Consider the following 22,917-nt stretch of genomic DNA (forward strand, 5'->3'; position numbering starts at 1 on the left):
CCAGGGGGCAAAGGGGTTCCCCAGAAGGAAAAAGGGAGAGGAGGAGGAAAACTCTGATATTCATTGATCACCGAGTTCCAGCCAGACCCTTGACCTGTGGTACCTAAGTCCATCCTCAAAATTGTGATCAGGGCAGCCTGATCTTTGTTTTAGAGGTGGGAAAACAGCATTCAGAGAGGTTAGACAATCTGCCCAAGACCACACAGGATTCCAGCCAGCCCTGCAACCTGTCCACACGCTCCGGGCCTTTGAAACCTGTCTCCTCTGCCCACCTCAGGGGGCAGCAAGAATGCCTGATCAGTGTACGAATGGGTCGACCCATAGCCACTCAGAGGTTCGAGGCTAAGGTTAGTCCACAGTGACTTCGTGGAAGAGGTGAGATGGAAGGAGGTCCTGGTGTGGATGGGAAGAGAGACGTGGGGAGGGAGGGTTGAAGGCCAGGCAGTTTATGATGCCAGCGGAGCCATCTGGAGTCAGCCATGCGTGGTGAGGGACGGCCCTCCCCACGGGACGCTCCCGGGGGCCGCGACTGCCACAGCTCAGATTTCCCCGAATTGTGTCCCGACCAAGCAGCCTGGGCTCTGTGTCCCCACATGAACCCAGAGAGGAGGACGGGGGCCTCCAGGCACCTGCTCACTTCCCTGTTACCCACCCGCCAAGGCTGCGAGAAGAGGGCAGGCGGACAAAGGGCAGGAGGCGGGGGCGGGGTGACTGGAGGAACAGGATTACCTGCTCCCAGATCTCTGACAGAGCAGAGCCATAGGCACAGCCGGTGCCCAGACACCAGCCTTCCCCCGGGGAGGAACCTGAACCCACGTGTGACTCCACCTGAAGCCAAACCCTCAGGAGGGGGGAGGGGGGAGGCAAGTCTGTGCCCGGGCTCCCAAAGGCTGGCGGTGGGAGCTGAGGGCTGAGGCCCCCCACCAGGGAGCCGGCTGGAGGGGAGCACAGACTCGGGAGTCAGCCCCTCCTTCGTTCCCAGCACCCCTGGTTCCAATTCTCACCTGCTCCCTTTCCAGACCAGGTGCATGGGGTCTAGGGACTTTGTGGAGAGAGGGGAGAAGGGAAGTCCTTTTACGCAAGCCCTCGGTCCCTTCCAAGAGCAGAGTCTAAAAACTCGGAGTCTGACAGAGAACAGGAGGGGAAACAGAAGGGGCGCGGACCACCCTGGGGGTGAGAAAGTATGACCATGACTTAAGGAGAAACAACCCACTTTCAGAAACATCGTCTGCAGCTTTCCACAATTCTTGCCGCAGTAGCTGGTGCCCCGTCGGGAGAAGAGGACCTCATGGGCGGGCACCCGCTGGTACGCCACCCGCTTGTCACCCTGCAGCATCCAGATGACGATGTCAGGCAGGCTGTTCTGGGGCTGGAGAGAGGGTGGCAGTCAGGGTGGAGATGGTACCGCCCAGCCCGCACCCTTAGCCCCCTCTCCCCAGGCCTCTCCTCCCAGCTCCCACCCCCAGCCGCCCCCTTGACCTCCCAGGGCTGGCTGGGCACCCCTGTCTTCAGCAGCTCTGAGCCCCCAGGGATAGGGCGCCAGGCTGCCCCCGGCTCACACGAGGAGCCCGCCAGGAATTCACTAAGCTGCGTTCACGTTTTCTAGGAAGGGACACTCCTGCCTGGAGCCCCAAGTTCTTAGATCCCCTCCACTGGGTGGGTAGTTAGAGGCTCCCGGTGGGGAGACATCGGAGGATCTGATTTGACCCTAGAGATGACACTGCACTTAACGTGCCACCCCCTTCCTCACCCCTGAGAGCAGAAGCGAATCCACAGAAGGGGTGCGCCTTCCCAGAGGACACACGATCCCTCCTCCCTCTAACAGCGGGGACCCTGGGGGTCTGGCCCTTTTCTGGGCCTGCTGACACTGGACTCTGAAAATGGTGACTAGCCCAGACTGCAGGGCCCTTGAGCCCCTCCGAGCCTCTAGGCGTGAGAACTGCTCCCAGCTGCCACACTCAGGAGAGGCGGCCAGTTGGCTAAGTCCATCTTCTCCCAAGGCTGCTGAGTGGTGTGGTCAGTGGGGCAGGGCTGGGTCTCGAAGCCAGGCTCCTGCTGAGAGCTGATGGCTGGCACCCTCCCTCAACACCTCCTAGGCTGTGTCCCTTCATCCCTGCAGCAGGCCCAGAGGCAGGCACAGGTGAGGAAACTCAGGCTCGAAGAAGTTAGGAACCAGGGTTTTCTGATTCCAAATGTGTGTTTCGAACCACGATACCAAGGGTTCTCAAAGCGTGGTCCCCAGAGCAGCCGCAGCACCACCTGGAAACTCACTGGAAATGCAGATTCTCAGGGCCCGTCCCAGACATGCGGGATCAGGTGGGGCTTGTACCCGGTTTTAACAAGCCCTTCGGGGGATTCTGATGCACACTCAAGTTTGAGAAAGGCTCTCTCCGGTTTCCCTCACAGTCCATAGCACCCGTTTCACCTTAACCACTCCAGCCATAACACAGTCTGCGTGAGAGTTCCGGGGTCTGGGCCAAGATGTGGAAGGCAGCCTGTGACCCGCCCAAGGGGATGGTCCACAGACACTGCCAGGGGTCGTCCTGGGGCTGAGCAACACAGTGGCCCCCAGGTAACCGGCCACACGTCCAAGGCCCCGCTTGGGGACGAGCCAAAGCTGACTCTCAGGGACCAGCATTTCAGGCTGCCTCCCCTCCTGAGCACCCCTTCCACCTCCTGGACCCCCTTCTCCCCTTCAGCAAGTCACTCCTCCAGAAGCCACTCGCAGGCCCTGCCTTTCTCTGCACACTCCTTCTGGGGAGATCCTTCCTCACCAGCCCTCTCCCCGGGGGTCCCAGGTGGCTCTGGCCAGGGTGGGCGGCAGCTGTGCCCACCTGTGACATATGAGCAGACCTTTCTCCTCATTCTGGACAAGTCTGCGGCCTGCCTGCTTCCCTGCAGAGCTGGATGGGGGCAGAGGGGTCAGGGTATAGATGCAGAGTTACTGCAGGTGCAGCCTCCTCAGGTCTGGGGCTCAGGGATATCCAGGAGGGCAGGAAATGCAGGGTCCCATGAGAGGCAGGTTTGAGGCCAGGGGTAGACAGGTTGGTGGGGAGAAGGAGTCGGGCCCCTGGGGGAGCAGCCCCTGGCACTGAACCCAGAGCCGGGAGCCCTGGGCTCTGGTCCCAGCTCTGTCTCTGACATACTTTGGCAGCATTTATTAAGCACATTTATCGAGCACATTTGGGGGCATTTATCGAGCACCTACTAAACGCCAGGCTCTGCTGGGCCCTACAACACCCAGTATCCCGTTGCATCCTCTGGCCTCCTTCTGTGAATGGGGACACGGAAGCTCAGAGAGGTTAAGTCACCTGCCCAAGGTTACCCAGCAATGGAGCCAGTGTGGGTCATGGTCCAGACATTCCCCACATCCCTCCCAATTCTGACACTCCAGGCAGGAAGGAAGGCACCTCTCAGGGTCAGCTACCTCATCTGCCAGGGCACGGAGACGCAGGAGCCAGTCCTCAGCCTGCTCCAGGGCGGTGGGGAGTTCACTGTGGCCGAGCTTCAGGGCCTGGGCCGCCTCAGTGATCTGGCTCAGGTGACGGGTGCGCAGGCGGTACAGGTAGTGGTCCAGATGGGTGGCGGAGGGCGTCTCTTGGACATTACTCAGGGGTTGGCTGTGACGGACAGACAGACGGGATGTGCCCGACGAGCAGGAGCCCGGCGCTCGCCCAGGCCCAGGTGCAGGCGAGCATGTACACACGTGTGCACAGGCCCCCCCTCAACGGGCCTCACACCCTCAGCCTGCCTGCCGGCTGCGGCGTGTGCCCTGGGTGCCCCCTCCAGCCATCTCCTCCAGGAAGCCTGCTGCAGCCACACTGGCCAGTGCGCCCCCCGCTCTGAAGCGCCCCAGCCCTTTATTCTGGGGCTGCCTGTCTGGAACCTATCCTCAAGCCTCCAGTCGTGTGAGTCCCCTCTGCCCACCTGACTGCACGTCCCCAGAGGCCCAGTGGGTCCCTCCCCGCCCCCGGCGCCCTCCTAGAGCAGAGGCACAAGCACTAAGTTGCCTTTGGCTGAAGCGAATCCATTCTGTTGTACGCACACGTTCTTCAAGAAGGAAATTTATGGACCCCTGACAAGCCACTGCAGACGCTGTGGGGAGGCCGGCAGCCAGCAGTACAGATGTGTCGACCCAGGGCGGCCGCACAACACCCCTCCCAGAACCCTCTGCTTTGGGAAGCCTCTGGAGAGGAGCTGGGGGTACACGCAGTCCCAGAAACACAACCTTAGGCCTCCAGTCGGGGGGTTGGGCTTAAACTCAACCCCATTTAGAGGCGAAGAACTCTGATCACCCCCATCCAAAGGATGGGCTCCCTCTCCGGGCTCCCTAAAAGCCCGTTATGTGGCTCCCCCTGGCCATACGAAGCCCCGGGGTCAGTGAGTGCACAAGCAAGGGTCACACAGGATGGAGTGGGGTGGGAGGGGGCGTCTGTGCTCTTCCTCATCAGGCAGGACCCTCTAGATCATCCCTGCTGGAGGGTAGGGGGGCTGCCCCCCCCACGCTAAGCCCCTGACTCCCAAACAGGACATCAGTCAGGCCCGCTCGCTCGCCACATCTGCTGCCCCACCTCACGCTCCCCGCCCCACAGTGTCTCGGCTCCCGGCTCCCGGCTGATTTATTTTTCTGCCAATTTCCCCGAGCTATGCAGAACCAATTACCGCCGAGTGCAGCGGCACCGCCGCCGCCAGATACACCGCTCTGGCAGGCCCTCGGCGCTCTACATTTTTCCTGTTATTTTTTTTAATTGAATTTTTAGGGTGGGGGGAGCAGTACGCAAACTCCATCTCGGGAAACTTAAGCCCCGGGGCCTGTCTCAGGTCACGTACTGCACACCCCATAGTAATATAATATTTACTGCCCCGAGGGTGCCTCGGATGGGGCTGCCCCAGGCCAGGAGAGGGGCGGCCTCCATCCCCAGCCCACTCGAACGCGGTGGAGGGGCATGTTCGGTGGGTGAAGGGGGGCCTGGGCCAGAGTCCTGGGCTGGGCCTGCTGGAAAGGAGGCGTGAGTGGGCCTGAGGGTGGGGGCAGGCGGGTCTGGAGTGGGATATGGGGAGGCAAGCCAACCAGGGTGATTTATGCTCCCGGCCTGGGTCGGGAGCCGAGAGGGACTGCCGGGCAGACCACCAGAGGGAGATGTTCACGGAGGCTACCAGCCCAGCCAAGACTCCCCAAGAAACAGCCGGGACCCGTCACTGCCACAAACAAGATGTCTCAGCCCTTCTGCACCCCAAAAAGCCCAAAACAGGGTACAGAAAGAAAGGGAGACCTGGAAGAGGAGGCTGGATGACACTGCCCCACCCCCAAGCAGGGGCAGTCGCCCTGCCAACCCTGGCTGACTTGGAAATGGCAGGCGGGCCCAAGGCAGGGCTCAGCATAGGCTGGAAGCAGAGCTGGGCTGCTCACAAGGTTGCTGCCTGTCCCTGCAGTGAGGGGGTGCCTTTATCAGGGACAGCCGCCTGGGAGCGGACAGTGTCCAGCCTGAAAGATAAACTGGCCGCTGGCTCATTCATTTCACTCCCCACGAACAACAGCTCTGCTGGTCCTGGCTGGAGGCTGGGTGCAGGGATGAGACCCAGCCCTGCCCTCAGGGAGCCCCTGGAACAGACAAGCAAGCAAGCTAGATGCCCCTGAGCAGCCTCAGGGTCTGGAGCCCTTCCTGGAGGAAGTGGCCTCAAGCTGCACTGGCAGGGTCAGCGGGAGCTAGTGAGGCCAAGAAGAGCAGGAAGGGCGTCCTGGCCAAAGGAGCAGTATGTGCACAAGACAAAGGCTCAGAGGCAGGTGGGAGTTGGTTGGAGGGAGGTGGGGTTGGGGGGTGAGCCAGCACAGAGGCTTCAAAGGGCTAGAGGGTAAGACTGCTGAGGTCCAGAAGGCAGGCAGTGGGGACAGAGGGGCCCATCCATCAGAGGAGAGCCTCAGCTTTTCCTAAAGGCAACAGGAGCCACCACAGGGCTGAAGTCGAAGTGGCACGGCACAGTTTTAGGAAGATCACAGAGAATGAATTGGATGTGCTGGTGGACACCCAGGTGGAGATGTGCAGCTGGCAGTTGGGTCCATGGGTTGAGAGATGAGAGGAGAAGGCTGATCCAGAAGAAAAGAGTGAGCACCACTGGCCAGAGGGAGAGGGGCTCCCAGGGAGACAAGGCAGGAAGGGGTCTGACCAAATGAAGGACACTGATGTTGGATGTTGGGCGGGGGCTGGCTGGAGGAATGGGTGAGCAGCCAGGTCATCTATGGCAAGCTGGCTCATGGCCCCCGTGCCCAGCTGCCCTGCTATCAGCTGTGACGCTCAGCACAGAGCCGGCCAGGGGCGGGGATGGAAGCTCTCTTGCTGCGGCCCCAGGGCTATTAGTGGCCTCAGGTGGTGCCAAAAGAACTGGTCCTGAGGCCCAGCGTTCTCCCCAGAGAGCCATGCATGCACTCCTGAGGGGATGGGACCCTCCTCACAAGCCCTTGACCTGGGACCCGGGCTCCCCAGGAGCCGGGTCTACCCCCAGGAGAATGATTCAAGGGGACGAGGCTTTGGCATAAGCATTTTTAGCCAAGTCCGCAAAGAACAGAGCCCTGAGAGAGCGGAGTGACAGCCCAGGACTTGGGACCCACCCATCTCAGATGTTTCAGGCACCTCAGACCTGCCAAGGCCCACAGCACACATGAGTCACAAGGAGAGCGCAGTGAACCGAGAGCCGGGGCCCACCCTCTGCACCCGAGGCTGTCAGGCCGGGCGGTGGGGCACAGCCAGTCATTCTGCAGCCCCCTCTGCTGACCGCACCCCCGTGTGCCCCTCCAGCCTCGCTCGGACCTCTGACCTCCAGACCACAGATGCCCAGAGGCACCTGCCACTCAACATGGCCAGCCCTGAACTCCTCAGCCTCCCCCAAGCCTGCTTTTCTCCCGCTGACTCCCTCCAGAAGCGGCTCTGCTCTCCACCTGCTTTGGCCAGAGCCAGGGAATCATTCTGGACCTTCCTTGGGCCCTCACACTCAATCCACCATCAAAGCCTGTCTAGTACAGAGCAGCACAGCGAGGGGGCTCAGCCCCTTACAAGAGGCATGAATCTGGGCAATTCACCTCTCCATGCCTCAGTTTCCTCATCTGTAAAATGTGGATCATTCTACTTCCTACCTCATGAGATTTTTATGATTAGCTAACACATGTGAAATTCTCAGAACAGCACCTGGCACAGAAAGTGTTCCTTATGAGGCTGTTACCACCATGATGCCCCCTGAAGAGTCCACGCTGCCCTCTGCTTCTCTCACCCCATGTCCCCATGTCGCTGACTTCCGCTTCTCTCACCCCACGTCCCCGCGTCCCTGCCTTGGGTGAAGCCTTCGTCCAGTCGCCCCTCATCACCACCCCCAGCCCACCTCTTACGCTGCAGCAGGAGTGAGCGTCTGAATCCCGGGGATCCCTGTGCCCCAACAGCCCCCAGGGCTGAGCTTGCCTTAGCAAACCCTGGAGGTCTGTCGCCTCTGGACTGCAGTTTCCCTTGCAGCCCCAGGAGGCAGCAGGCATTTTGGGCTCCTGCGCCTGTGCCCGGCAGTCCGCTCCCCAAAGCCTGACTCCTTCCCCTCCGGAGTTCACGTAGGGCGTCCCCTCCTCCAGGAAGCGTCTCTGATTTTGATTTGCGTAAGATGCACCTGCTCTGAGCTACTAGGGCACATGCCTCAAGCCCCCAACACACTTTCCTTCATTTGCTCACTTCTGCCTCGTCACCCCCAGGAGGGCTTGAGGCAGGGTCATTTCTGATAAAGGTGCACTTCCCAACTGGGGTACAAAGGACCAGAGCGGCACTGTGGCAGGCAGCCAGGGTCACGGATTCCTGATTTGCAGCATGAAGGCACTTCTCATGCATTCCTGACAGGGGCTGGGATGATAAGATTTAGAGGGGGGCATAGAATACATTTGCATATATTTACACTTAACCCCATAAGAAAGTAGAAAGACGGCTGTTTATTATTAAGTCCATTTAATAGCTGGGAAAACTGAGGTCCAGAGAAGTGAAGTTGCCCAAAGCCACAAAGGTGGTTAATAGGATGAGAATCTAAATCTCCTCACGTTTCTTCTTCTCAATAATAATTACAGCTACCGTTTTATTAAATACTTCCTAAGGGCCAGGCATTTTGCTTGTGTGATATTATAAAGCAGTTATTCTTAATGTCAGGTTGAAGATGAGGAAAGCAAGATTCAGAGCAGGTGAGTGGTGAGCTGCAAACCACCCAGCTGTGGAGGAGACACTCAGATGCTCCCCCTTCTGCCGGGGCCCCGGGACCCGGAGCCCCCCCATTCTCCTTCACCCCCCAGCGCCCCCTTTTCCTGAAGGTGACCATCAGCCGTGTTAATAGAAGGCTGAACAGAAACTGTGGTCCCCGACAGGGCCTTGGGGGAAGGAGGGGTGCTGTCCCTCCCACCAGCCAGCTCCTCCTGGAGATTCCAACAGGGAAATAAGAGGTCGGGGATCAGAGACACAATGCTCCCCATTCAGGTGAGCCTGGCCGCCCCGGCGGGCCCACAGCTGCCGCCGCTGCAGGGAGATTTATGACCTGCTCTAAATGTCACCTTTTCAACTCCCCGCGCTGGCTCCACCACCTTTGGACTCAGCATGGGCTGGACTGCTGGCCAACCATGGCTGGGGAGACGTGCAGTCGCTCACCACCACACACGAACACTCCCGGGGAAAGGGCCCAGCCGAGCCAGGAGGGGAGGGCGCGTGGGTGCCAGGCACCCCCTACCTGCAGCCTGCGATGAGCTCATCCATCAGCTGAGCCACCAGGGAGTCCACGTCCTCGGCAGAGTGCTGCGCCTTCAGGACCAAGTGGACCTGCTCCAGGCCGGCTTCCTGTGGAACGGGCAGGCAGGGGTTGGGAGGGTCACCGTGGGATGGACCCTTAACCCCAGGCACTGTCACCACAGCCCGGTCCCACCAAAAAGCGAGAACAGTTAGAGCCAAGAAGGCAGAGCCCGGACCCCACAAACCAGCATCTGTCTTGGCTCAAGAAGCTTCCAGGATTCCCCACACCAAACAGATCTAAATTCCCAAGCCTGGGACTCCCACTCCATGGGCTCTCCATGGGTCCCCGTCAAGCCAGGTCTAAGGTCTCACAGGTACGTGACCTTGGAGCCAGCTCCACTTCCCCACCTGGCACCCTCTCTCCTTTCCAAATCCTACCACCCAAGCGGGCTTGGATCCCTCCTCCTTCCTTCAGGAGCACTCAGACAACCTGCAGTAACGGGGCTGCCCTCTCCAAACTCTTGTGGCCAGGTGGTGCCCCAGTGGCATCTGGTCTCCTCCATGGAGTTCTCCTCCCTGGGCCTCAGGCCTGAGCTGGGAGGCGGAGATCTCTCACGGGACACCCCTCAGGCCAAGGAACTTTCCCCTCAGTCCCCCACCCCCTTCCCCACCTCAACCTTCCTGAGCGTGTGCCGTGTGCTCCACCCTGGGACTACCATGCTGGGCACAGACAGGCCCTGGAAGGATCAGCCAACCCCTGCCCGCAGGGAACGGCTTGGAGAGAACAGCTGGCCCAGAAGATGCTGGACTTGCACAGCATCGACTCCGAGTTCTCCCAAACTGGGTACGGGCTGGTCCCCTCCCTTCCACAGAGCTGTGGGTCTCAGGGAAAGTGTGGTTCACCACGGCCCCTGACTGGGACCTGCATCCCCTCCCAGCCACTCTAAGATCCCCACCCCCCCTTCCCTTTCCACTTTCCTCCTCCACCTGCCCAAGCCTCTCCAACCCCCTTCCCTCCACCTTGCTGCCCCTCGCAGGCCCCAGCAGCATGGCCACGCCTGCCTCGCCATGTCCCCACAGGCCACACACCTCGCGGGTGAGCCTCCACCCCAGGCACACACAGAAAGGTCTGGGGACCACCACCAGGATCGTCCCACCCTGGCCTCTACACCTCTGCCCACTCTGATTCTCCTCCGCTCCCTGGCCAAGCACCAGGCCTGCAATTCCCAGCCTCCACCATTAACCCCCAGCCACATCCAAGACAGGACTCATCACCTGACCTCATAGACCCTGTTCTTCTCCCCAGCTTCCCAATTCCCCAGCCACCGGAGTCCTTCCTCACAGCCCCTCCTCCCCAGTTCAACAGACCACCAAGTCCTGGCAGCTCAGGTCCTTCAGTTTTTTCCCTGAGGTCAGCTCCTTCCCAGAGCCAAATCATGCTCCCCTGGACCCCTGCAAGGACATCCTAACCAGCTCCCAACTCCCCTCACTGGACGCGGCCCCCCTGCTGCCACGCGATGCCTTCCTGATGCTCCTTGGTCCCTCTCCCCTCCGAGCCGCCCTCCCTAGGGACTCCTGGAGCATCTCCAGAATGTGAGTTTGAGTCTCTGCAGGAGAGGGGTGGGTGAACCTACACTCTGCTTTACTAAGCTGACTCGTGAAGGCAGGGGCAGCATCCTGTTCATGTCTACCCTCTAGCTAGAAGTTTCCAGCACAATTCTTGCTGTGGCAAGAGTCAAAGGCACTTGATGAACGAATGAATGAAGGAATGAATGGGTGGTGGCTCTGTCCTCTGCTCCCAGCTCAGTTTCTCTCAGCTTTTGCTCTGTGCTATCTCCAACATCAGACTGGGGCACCCCCAGGGCTGTGCTCCCTCCCTCTCCTCTATTCCCAGTAGGCAGGACAGGATCACAAGCCCGGCCTGGTCAGGTTTCAGGGGACCCCAGGCACCATGAGGTCTGCAGGCTTAGCACCCACGGAAGCAGGCCTGAAGACACCCACCAGGGGTGCGTGCACAGGTTATTGTGGGTGGGGCCAGCTTCCACTCACCAGCCGGTCAGCGATCCTAAGCAGCTGGTTCTGAGCCTCGACTCTGTGGCTGATGTCCTCCCAGTAGGATGACAGCGCCACCACGGGCTTCACGTTGCCCCAGGGTAAGTAGTAGTAGTGGCATCCTGGAAGGACCCAAGGGCCTGGTGCTGAGCCAGGAGCGGAGCGGTGCGGGGACCGAGGGGAGGACGGATGGGAGCACCTGCTCCCCCACTGAGAACTCCCGTGGATAGCCGTGGCACGGCCAGTATCCCCCAGTGCCCAGACAAGGGGCCAGAGTTCCCTTCCCGCGTGGAACAGGCAGCTGCCGCCCTCATTAGGGCTCCTTAACACATCAAAACCGAGGGGCAGTTAGAAGGGCCCTGGGAATCCCACACTCTCCGAAATCTCTATGCCAAGCCCGCAGCCACCATGTGATAACTGATCGCCACAAGTCAGGACCAATGCCGACCACTGCTGGTTTCGAGAGCCCAATCTATGGGTTCCAGCAGGGATGCACCTGGAGATGAGCAGGGGAAGGCGGCATGGGGTGGGGGTGGGGGGAGCAAACCAGGGGGTCCCCCAAACAGGTGTGCCCAGGGCCAGAGCCTTTGGGCAAGCCTCCAGCAGCTTTCCCCAGGGGGCAGGATTTAGGGCTCAGCCCACTGCTCAGTGGTCTGGGTCCCAGCCAGGCGCGTGGTCTCTGGCCTCACCATCAAAGACCGCCCGGCTGTACTGGGTGGTGGAGGCCAGTGGCAGGCAGGTCGTGTCGAACTTGTTCCCGTAGTTCCCGATGCTGACCTCAAACTGGACTGCGTCGTCAACGTCCTGCAGCATGGTGGCCGAGTAGAAGGCGGCAAAGAGCGAGTATTTGCGCCTCCGGAGGTATTTCTGGGAGCAGAGGGGGCAGCGGCGGGGTCAGGGGGGGAGGAGGGAAGAAGACACCAGCATGGGGAGGGGTCGTGTGTCTGGCAGGCCCTGGCCATGCCTGGCACCCAATAAATCCTGACTGGACGGATGGGTGGCAAGTGGTCCAGCTCTGCCCCACAGCCCCGATTTGGTTAGTAACTGAGCAAACGCATTCCAGGCCTGTGTGTTTGGCCATGTTCCTCTAATATGGTCCATGCCTCCAAGGTCATGCTGCTCCTTAATCCAAACAAACAGCGATGGCACCGCCACCCCGGGGAGCCTGGTCTCCCGCATCTGCTGTTCAGAAGGAGCCAAAGGCTCTAAGCTCCCATGCCCCCACCCAGAGCACCCACCCTGCACCACTCAGGCTCTCCACCATGCCAGCCAGCTCTGCAGCAGCGCAGGCTGCCACGTGCATGGGATGAATGAATACCATTGTCCCCCCTGGGCATCTTGCACGGGGCTGAGAACATGGCAGGCACTCAACCACACACCCCAGCCTGAACCAAGATGACTTTACGATCCCCTTTGTGGAAGGCAGAGAGAAGAGGGATTATACGACTGGGTTTTTAGATAATGTACACAGTGATAACAGCTAACACTTACTGAGTGCTTACTGCATGCAGGTATGAATTACTTTAATTCTCACAACAATCTTATGAGGTGAATATAATTATTACCCCCACTTTACACATAGGGAAACTGATACAACAGATAGGTGGTCAAGTCAGAACTCAAACCAGCACTGTCTGACTACAGGGTCTGCAAGTGTACACCACCATGAGGACTCCGTACAGCTGTCTCCTGGACACAAGGCCCAGCTCCACCACTTGCTGCTCTGCTACATTTGAGCCTCAGTCTCCTCATCTGTAAAATGGAGATACTCATAGCAGCCACCTCAGAGGTGCTGGGAGGACTCAGTGACATCAAGAGTGTCACCAGGGGCTTCCCTGGTGGCACAGTGGTTGAGAGTCCACCTGCCGATGCAGGGGACACAGGTTCGTGCCCCGGTCCGGGAGGATCCCACATGCCGCGGAGCGGCTGGGCCCGTGAGCCATGGCCGCTGAGCCTGTGCTCCACAACGGGAGAGGTCGCGGCAGTGAGAGGACCGCGTACAGCAAAAAAAAAAAAAAAAAAAAAGAGTGTCACCAGCATAGTGTGTGACAGAGTCAGTGATTAAAGGGTTAGCTATTCTTACATTATTATTATTAAGAAAATAGCCTCTCATTGTGCATTGAGCTCTAGACTTTAAAAACCTTCATTTATCTTCTTTGAGCCTCTGAACATTCCTTAGGGAGGCAGGGTAGGTGTTGGGCTACTCTGAGGCCCAGAGGTGTGAAGGCACATGAGTGTGAGTGGAACTGAGCCCTCCTCGGCCAGCCCCACTTGGCCACCGCCCTCTTGGCCCCTCCCAGGGCCACGCCTCTCACCTCTACCCGAAGGATGTCATCCGCAGGGAGATCTTCCACCTTCTGTTCGCTGTGCTCCACCAGCTTGGTCTCCAGGGAGAGCAGAAGCCGGCCTCGGTAGGCCACACCTTCCCCCTGAGAGGGGAGGCTGGGTCACCAGGAGCAGGGTCGATGGAGGGGAGGAGGGGAAGGAAAGGAGCCTGGTCTGGCCCTGGGGTCAATTCCCTCCCCGGCAACCAGGAGGGCCCTGAGCCACACCCCATCACTCTGCAAGTGGGGAAACGGTGGCCCAGAGAGTTCATGGGACATGCCACCCTGATGGTCAGCACCAGAGTCCAACCTAGCCAGGGAGAATGAAACCTGAGACAGATGGAGGCTGGGACCTCAGAGGCCAGGAAAATTAGGGGGGCGGGGGGGTGGGGTGGGGGGAGTCAGGCTGGCCCTGAAGGAGAGGCAAAGGGAAGGGAGTGGGAGGGAAGAAGGGGCCAGGAGGGGGTCAGGGGGAAGAAGTGTTCTCTGAGGGGGTGGCTGCCAGACCCTGGGCCCACTCAAGTCCTGTCAGGCCCTTGGAGTCCAGGCCAACTGCGGATACTGCCCAGGCCAGGGGGGAAGACCCTGTATGCAGGCCTGAGGATCTGGGGGCTGTGGGTTCCTGTCTGACTCACCTTGCCCGTGTTGAGCTCTGCATAGGGGTCCGGGAAGCCAGTGAACTCCCTGGGGCTGCCGTAGAGGTTGACATAGCAGGGCCCGAAGGTGGGGAGGAAGCCCAGATGGTCATCCACTGGGAGACACAGGTGCGGATCAGAGGGACCGCCCAGCCGAGATTTCTAGCACTCAACCCAGCCACCTTCGGGCCGGAGACCAACCCCAGCCCTCAGTTCCTCGCACATGCACGTGACGCAGCCCCCGTAAATGTATAAAGGATAGTGACACCTATGAGAGCTGGCTCCCTTTAATCCTCACCACCATGCTGAGATGTGGAGATTTGCACTGATTTTATTAGTCTCATTTTACAGATGAGGAAACTGAAGCCAAGAGATGCACAGGAATACACGACTACAAAGAGGCACGACCCAAAATGGTCTAACCTCAAAGCCCGTGCACTCAGCCAGCGTGCAAAGCTGGGGCTCAGGGGCCTCCACTGCCCTGCCCCTCTCAGGCCATACCCTGTCCTGCATCCCCTCCTCATCCTGCAGTTACATCTGTGTCTCAGGCCATGTGGCCTGTGGGGAGGCACAAAGGAGGCCCAGGAGCCTGGTGACCAGAGACTCCATCTCTCAGGTGCCAGGGAGGGGGCCCAGCTTGATGCCACCTCACCCACAGGGCAGCCCCCAGGCACATGTCTCCTCCACCCTTGTGTCCTTATGAAGCTGAGACAGACCATCTAACGGCCTTGACTAATCCTGGCTTCCCTCCCCTTTCCTACACTGTGCAAAGAATGATCTTTCAGTGGAGCAAGTTGGAGGAGAGTTTGAGAATGACACTAGTGATGAGGGAAGATCTTTTCTCCACATCATTTCCATCCTTTTTTGGAGGCTCTCTCTTTTGTTAATGTCATGACTTTCCAGCTGACAGCCAAGTTTCCAAGGATGGGACTCACTGGCCAGATTCTGAGAATCTTGAAAAGCCAGGGTGCCCCTCCCAGAGGAAGGAAGAGGCCATTTCCAGAATGGCAAAGCTGGGAGGTGGGCCCAGGAGCAGGTACCACCTGGGATGCTCCAATCCATAAGATCATGGGTGGGGCAAGGTAGGCACAAAATAAATGGCCTCAGCAAGGAAGTACTTGAGCCAGACCCAAGGACTGACTGCAGACTCTGAGTGCTCAGACCCTGGGGGTGAGCTCCGGGGCTTGGGCCTATCCCTGAGGAGTAAGATATTACCAACTAGAAGACAGGAGCATGCCTCCCCCAGAGCCCTGCACCCAGCATCACTCATCCTCCAGTCCCCAGCACACGCTGGGCTCTGGCATTTGGGACAGGGGTGGGAGGCCTGACGGAACTGTTGTGAGCATTACTAATTATCTGTACTAATCATCTCGATTATAATTTACCTTGTAAATTTCAACTTCAAGAGTTTTCAACTCACCCTGGCCTCCTCCTCCTGGGCCCCAAGAGGACTTCCACTGCCCCTGCGCATCATGTACTCCCCTGCCTGCTCTATGCCTTCCCTGCTGAAGAACTGTAAACTCTTTTGAGCTCCAGGGCCCAGCAGATTCTGGAAGGGGTTTAGAGAGTGGGAGGGAATTGCCTTTAAAGCATTCCAAGCAATTTACATATTCAGCCATGTTTGAGAGGTAACAGCCAAAGGTAAACTGGGATTGTGGTGGGGAATCTCAATCCCACCTGAGGCAAATCAAAACATTCCCAGCAACCAGTGCCCTTGCCCCTGCAGCAAAAGCCTCAGGGCCCACACCCTTGTCATCCTGGAGGTCAAAGCACTTACGGTCTGTGGCTGGAGGGGGCGTGACCACACCTGCAGCCTCCTCTGAAGCGCAAAGAAATGGAAAAGGGGTTAGGATGGGCATGGCTGGGTGGAGGACAGATTAGCTGAATGGGGGATGTGGATGGACAGTTGGCAGACAGACAGATGGAAACGTAGCTCCTGGACTGGGAGACAGATGTGGCCCGAGGCCCCAACCCCAGCCCAGCTGTGAATGTATCACACACTAAGTCAACAGCGCGCCCCCCTCAGCCAGACAGAGCCCCAGTGCCCTCCTGAGCACTCGGGTCTCTCCCCACTGGTGTCTGCCTACATGGCTGTGAGTTCTGTTTGCCAATTGGAAATTGGACCAGAAACTTGACCCAATACATTCCAGAAATAACACACGGACTTCCCTGGTGGTGCAGTGGTTAAGAATCCACCTGCCAATGCAGGGGACACGGGTTCGATCCCTAGTCTGGGAAGATCCCACATGCTGCAGAGAAACTAAGCCCGTGCGCCACAACTGCTGAGCCTGTGCTCTAGAGCCCACAGGCCGCAGCTACTGAGCCCGTGTGCCACAACTGCTGAAGCCCACGTGACTAGAGCCTGTACTTCCTCACAAAAGGAGCCACCGCAATGAAGCCCGCGCACTGCAACGAAGACCCAACACAGACAAAAATAAATAAATTAATTAATTAATTAAAAAAAAAAAAAGAAATAACACAGAAAAGAAAATGTGCTTTTCCATATTATACTCAGATAAGTGAGGAAAACAAAGTACAGATGCAAAGAAAGGGTGGGGGAAACGTGAAAGGGCCAGAGCTAGGCAGTGAGGCACACCCAGCCGTCCCAGCCACAGGCAGGTTGACTGCCCTAAGTGGAAGCATTTCAAGGCACAAGATCTCCACCTAGCGGTTATTTCCAGTATTACCACTGAGGGCACCGTGTTGCATTTTCACAACAGCAGGCACTGGGATCTGGCTTTTGACACCTGCCGTTTCAAATGAACCACAGTGCCAGGCACTCTCCATTAGCTAAAGGTTCTACTCTTGGGTATACCCTAAATGCTGGTGAGGAGTGTCTAGAAATAAGAGAAGCAAGAAAGGAGATGCTCTGGCATACTTTCGGCCTCTTGGAATCCGTCCCTCGCTTATAGGCAGGTACAAGATGCCCCCAAAGGAGTAGGCAGCCCTCAGTCTCCTTCCACGGTCCTCTCCGATTCTGCCTCTTCCCACACTCTGACCTTCCCTGTCTCCTCCTCCAACCATCTAAGCGTAGCCAAGTCTGGGGTCCTGATTGACCTGGGGTTGTGTTTGGTGAAACCCTAAATTATTTTCATTCATTGATCACCTTTACCTATTGGTCTCCTTCAAAAAACAATATCTATTGCTATTTTCCTATAGCTCCATGATCAGAGTTAAGAGACGAGAGCTGAGTAAAACATTGTGAAGGAAGAATGAGGAGAGACACAGAAAGAAAGAGAGCGGGGAAGAGAAGAGGGAACGTGAAGCCTGGATACGAGGACAGGGCTGACCTAGTGAGCCCAGAGGGCAGCACGGAGCGCAGTGAGGCGAGGCTCTGGGGGCCTGAGGCCCTGGGACCCACCCACTCAGCTCTCCACAGCAGGCCTCAGCTAGGAATGCCAGCTGGCAGAAGTCAGAGCTGCAGAAACCATAATTCATGGCCATTTTCATATCCACAGGAATAGGTTTTCATCAGTGGGGCAGCGAGGCCTCTGGTCGCAGGGGAGTTTCAGCAACCACAGAGGACCGACACGGGCACAGCTGCAGCCCCAGGAGAGCACGGCCAGGGCCCGCCGGAAGGAAACAGATTCCACTTTAAGCTCCTTCCAAATGATTACAAACAGGCCCGGACAGTTATCTGGGGCTAATGAGGCCGAGGTCATAGTTCCGACCCCCACGTGCTTCTTGCAGAAGCAAACATGGCTTTCCACCCACAGACCAACTCTGAATTCTGGCTGCAAACTAGTGACCAGCCCAGACACAGATGGCCCCTGTCCTACCAGCCATCTGAACAACACGTGCCTCTGGTGGCTGGGAGGACCAAGTTAGGGGGCTGCAGAGTAGCCTGGTTCCCAACCACGCCTTTTCACTAATTCCCTCACTCATTCATTCGTTTGTTCAGCAAACCTAACAGGCACAGTGTAAGGCATGCTGAGACACGGCCCTGCTGACAACTGAGGCCAATGGCTCCTAATCTGGGGGCAGGGTCACAGGTCTCTGGGTGCTGGGGATCATCCTGAGTCCTTCCCCTGTGTCTGCAGACAGCTCATAAAGTCAAGGGCAGAGTCACCAGTGAAGCCAACCAAGACAAAGCCTCTATTTAGTCCTCATCACTCTTCTGCCAAAACACAAGTGTTCTGGTGTGTTTTCCCTAAGCCCAAGGAATAGGGGCTGGGGAAGCCCCAAAACACAGATGAATGCTCCCAGTTCTGTAGCCTGAGCAGCCCAGCCCAGCTCCCTCACCTGGGGAAGCCGGCGGGCAGGCCATCCCAGCCCGGGACCCCGCGACTCCTGGAGAAGCTGAGGCCACTACCTGCGGCCAGCCCTGCCGCTCCCTCTGCCTCTCAGCCCATCTCCCACGCCCACGGTTTGGCTGCCTGACACCAGCCCGCGCCAGGCAGGAGGAGAAACCAAGAACTGCTGGGAAATCCTCATCATCTACGTTCCAAAGACAAAAAGAAACGAACTTTGGATTTCGTAGCTGTGGAAAAAACTGCCTGAGTGCTATTTATGTAGCACGATTTTCGTATGTACAAAGTTATAAAAGAATCTGTGTAGGTTTCATGGGTCTCATGTTCCTGTTACCTTTCGAAAGTACTGCAGCTTCTAAGAAAAGCACTCCTTGTTAAAAAACAAATTTTTTACTAAATGTTTTGGAGCACAGGATCCAAGGAATACTTGAGTGTGCCCAGGCAAACTTGTGGGTAGAGGTGCTTAAGAGGCTAGTGTTAGGTCCTGTCCTAGCTGGAAATAAAAACAAAACACGAAAACAAAAACTCCTGGTTGGATCAAGTAATCTGGTGAACGGTGAGGCCAGCGAATATAGAGAAAGAACCCATTTTTACAGTTTGGTTTAGTTTGGGTTTTGAGAGCAGTGGGGAAATCAAGGGCCATGCATCACAGAGATGTTCTAGAACACGCCAGTGTGGAGAAAAACACAAAGATCTGAAGGTTGGGGTGACATTCTGAGGTGGCCTCAGGACAAGTGGGAAAACTTGGCAGGGAGAGAGGCAAGGGCTAACCTTCCAGGCCTAGAGAGAGCTTGGGAAGAACAGCTCCAGTTTGAGCAGTAAGTCTAACTCTTTTATTGCTACACAGATCAAGCTATTGAACTGCACATCTAAAACCGGTTAGCTGGTGGCAAGAAGATTCTCATTTAAGCCCAAAACAATCTGTGGGAGCCAGTGGTCCCTGAACCACGCGGGGTTGCCCATGGCCTGAGCGCCATCTAGTGCCCAAATAAACATCTTTCTCACGTTCCCATTCAAATATTCATGATGACCCTGGAGAAGATCAAGGTCAACATCACCACCAGACGTGAAGACTGATGGGGGCACAGGGATCTAAACTCTCCCTCAGGTGGCTGACAGCTGGCACAGCTGTAGCCTCATGAAACAGCAGGTGTTGGAAAACAGTCAGAAGGGCACTTTGTGCTGTACCAGCGTCTGTCCTCAGACTCAGAGACAGGGATGGCACCAGCCAGGAAACTGGAGAAGAGGTTCCTTCCATGCCAGGAGTCCTGATCCACGAGGAGCCCAGAATACCCTCTCTCCCACCCACTCCCATGGTACACTGCCCCCACCTCCAATCTTTCTACCTCTACATCCAACTCTTGGAACAGCCATCACAGAAGAAGCACCGCATCCTGGGAATAGCAGTTCCCACAGTTGGGGGGGGGTGGCTGGGGCAGGAGGAACCCACATAGCAGTGACTTCTGGAAGGGAGTTTTTGTGTATTCCACCAATTACAAGTATCAACGATGAAATCAGAATGACAGAAAGCAGCTAGATGTTAAAGCTGAGTGAGGGCACCTGGGAGTTCATTGTAGAATTCTTTACTTTTATGTATGTTTGAATTTTCTATAATTCAAAGGGTTTTTTTTTTAATGTTTCAGAGAATCTAGAAGGTCAACTTCAAGAGTGCTAGGTGGAATCTTCCAGAAACTGGGCATGCTAACCTGTCATCCAGATAAAGATCTGAGAAGATGGGTGGACAGAGACCCACACATCCTGTCTGTGGAAAGACATCAACACTGACCAGATCTTGTGAGAGTAAATAAAGGGGGAGGGTGAAAACAGGGGGCCAACCAGTATAGGGAAACAGGGAGGAAATAGCATCTGTAAGATTCAAGAGAGTGTTCACCTGAAATTCTCAGGACACGATTTGGAATCCTCAGTAGAGTGCAAGAAGACATAGTTTTTGTGGAACAAAACAAAACTTGAGGGAGAGAACAAAGAGGAAAAGGAAAATATAAAAAGAAAGACAGAGGGAAAAGAAGGCATGACCAGAAACTAAAAATGCAATACTAAATACTAAAAATGCAGTTTAAAACCACATGGGAAGCAGTAAAAAGCAGAATTGGTACAGTGGGAAGAAAAATCAGATTAGGGATGCCGAAAGCCCGTAGTAGCAATACTAAACAACAGACGTTACTTTGGGGTTTATTATGTACCAGAATGTAACATTTATAATCTCACTGGATCCTTACAAGAACCTTACAAGGCTGGGACTGGTGGGAGGAGACTGGAGCAACTCTCTCAAGCTGCCTGGTTCCAGAGCTCCCCTCTTACCCCTCCCACACCCTGCCTTCAGCTGCTCAGGTAAACAATGTAAGAGTAAATGAAATCATCCCTCAACTCAGATTTAAGGATTCACTATGTCTCAGACAAATTTCAAGGAAAAGAGTCCTGCACCTAGGCAGATCAAAGGTATTTTTTAAACTGCAAGGAAAAAGAGACATTCCTACAAACAGCATCTAGTCAGAAAAAAAAGAAAAGATTACCTACAAAGGAATCAAATCGGTCTCAGAAAACACACCAAAATAAATTCAAAATAGATTAAATATTTAAATGTAAAAGATAGAGATAAATATAACCTTGGGGTTTATATATAACCTTGAAGGCCAAAAGCATGACGTATGGAGCAGAAACCATACTTCCATTATTTAAATAAGAAATATTGAAAATAAACACAAGAAGTTAACTAGAAAGTTAAAAAGGAAACAACAAAATAAGTCTAAAGAGAGTTAAAGAGTAGAAAGATGAGAGAATAAAAAATTAGAAAACATGAGAATTAATATCTAAATCCAAAAGCAGATTCTTTGAAAAGTCCAATAAAGCAGGGAGAAAAAAAAAAAAACTTCTAACAAGCCTAGTCAAGAAAAAGGAAAATTCAAACATATTTCATTAGAAGTAAGAAAGTAGAGAGAATTGTTTAAATTATAAAAGATTACTCCACACAACACTATAAGTAAAAAAAATTAGAAGACCTCAGTGTAATGAATGTTTTTCTCGGAAAATGTAGATTATCAAAATTAACTATAGTAAAAGTAACAAACTAAAAATACCAATGATCACAGGAGAAACTGAAAAGGTTTTAAAGAGCGAGTGTAACACCCACTCAAAAAGGGCACCCAGCCCATATGGTTTTATGGGTGAATTCTTTCAAACCCTCAAAAGACTATATTCTTATGATATATAAACTGTTCCAGATGTTAGAAAAGACTTTAAATCTTTCCAATTAATTTTACAGAGCCAGCATAGCCCACATACCAAAACCTAAGAAGTAATAAGCAGACATACCAATTAAAGATAATAGAAAATCAAGAAATAGGCCCAAGAACACATTTAGGAATTTAGTATGGGATAAAAGTGGCAATTCAAAACACAGGGAAAAGATTATTCAATATATAGCATTGGTATCACCAAAGAACAATTTTGAAAAAAGTAATGTTAAACCCTTTCCTAATTCACTAAGGAAAAGATTAATATATTTAGCTATGTAAAATTTTTTAATTTCCATATGTTAAAAACTATTAAATGATAAAATAAGACTGACAAAAATTATTTACAACATATATGATGGGAGAAAATTAGCCTCCACATACATACACAACTCTTAAAAAAACAATGAGAAAAAGACAAGCATACCATCAGAAATATAGACAAAAGCATGAATAGGCAATTTACAACAGAATAAATTTAAAAGTATATAAATATATATAATTTGTAAGTGTAAGATAATTATTAAAATATTTTAAAATTTACAGTGGTCAACTTTACCAGGTATCAATGAAATAAAATTAAGGCAACAATGAAATTCACCCAACAAATTGACAAAATTCTTTTTAAATACCATTATTTTGCATTTTGTTGATGAGGGTGCAGCAAAGTAAGCTTGAGTGATTAGAGTGTAAGTTAGTCCAGTCTTTTTGTAGGGCACTTTTGATATATACCAAAAGATTCAAAATGTTCAAATCTTTTTAAAATGTTTATTTATTTTATTTTATTTTATTTATTTGGCTGGGCCAGGGCTTAGTTGTGGCATGTAGGATCTAGTTCCCTGACCAGGGATCGAACCTTGGGCCCCCTGCATTGGGAGCACGGAGTCTTAGCTACTGGACCACCAGGGAGGTCCCTAAAATGTTCGAATCTTTCAACACAGCAATTCCACTTCTAGGTATTTATGCAAAAGAAAAATCATGAATTACATAAACATTCAGCTACAAAAATATTCAATATCAAGTTAGCTGTTTATAACATGGAAAAATTAGAAAACACTTAACTATTCAACATTCAGTTAATGTGGACTATGGTGCATTCACACAATGGAATGTGTGTATTCATTTAAAATTATATTGTAGAAGAATATTTAATAACATGACAAAACATCTAGGTTGTATTGCCAAGTGACAAAAAGCAATTTTCAAAACAATTGAAAATTGTTTCAAAGCAATGTTTTCCACATACATACATACAGACAAACAGGTCCCAGAATATTAATATTTACCTCTTATCTGGGAGGGTAGGCTTATGGATAATTTTGTGACAATTTTATATTGTTCTTTCAGACTATCTCTTTTAAATTGTACAAAATGATCATGAACTACTTGTTCACAGGCCAGTGAAAGCTATTTCAAAACAGAAGCTGCTAGAACACAGTCAGCCAACCTAGAACCCAGTGGATGGTGTGGCCACAGCCACCAGTATCATCTGCAGGAATGAATCCTCTCTATGCCATTCGGTGGTGTATCCCCCCATCCAAAGGGGGCCAGTCCTAAATGCAAACCCATCTCTCTCACTGGCCAGAGTCCTTCTCCCTGGGAAATGGGCAGCAAAGACCTTATAATCTTCCATTTTCTACAATCTCTCAAGACAGTAGGGGTGGAACAGG

At 54.1% G+C, this 22,917-nt stretch overlaps 1 protein-coding gene across 23 annotated transcripts in view; it reads right to left on the reverse strand.

The window, feature by feature from the left end:
- DYSF (dysferlin) overlaps positions 1-22,917 on the reverse strand; it is a 228,089-nt gene that overhangs the window by 118,336 nt on the left and 86,836 nt on the right. For 12 of the 23 annotated variants that reach the window (XM_081254720.1, XM_081254719.1, XM_081254707.1 and 9 more), the window contains 8 exons: positions 15,524-15,565; positions 13,747-13,862; positions 13,103-13,216; positions 11,477-11,654; positions 10,785-10,909; positions 8,737-8,843; positions 3,428-3,620; positions 1,214-1,369 (listed from right to left, as the gene is read on the reverse strand). In XM_081254720.1, the coding sequence (XP_081110846.1) occupies positions 1,214-1,369; positions 3,428-3,620; positions 8,737-8,843; positions 10,785-10,909; positions 11,477-11,654; positions 13,103-13,216; positions 13,747-13,862; positions 15,524-15,565 (1,031 nt within the window). The remainder of the gene's footprint in view (positions 1-1,213; positions 1,370-3,427; positions 3,621-8,736; positions 8,844-10,784; positions 10,910-11,476; positions 11,655-13,102; positions 13,217-13,746; positions 13,863-15,523; positions 15,566-22,917) is intronic. The other 11 variants (XM_081254713.1, XM_081254711.1, XM_081254705.1 and 8 more) reach the window with 1 other exon arrangement.

The sequence above is a fragment of the Mesoplodon bidens genome (assembly GCF_964165515.1).
Source record: "Mesoplodon bidens genome assembly, chromosome: 14".
NCBI classification, from domain to species: domain Eukaryota; kingdom Metazoa; phylum Chordata; class Mammalia; order Artiodactyla; family Ziphiidae; genus Mesoplodon; species Mesoplodon bidens.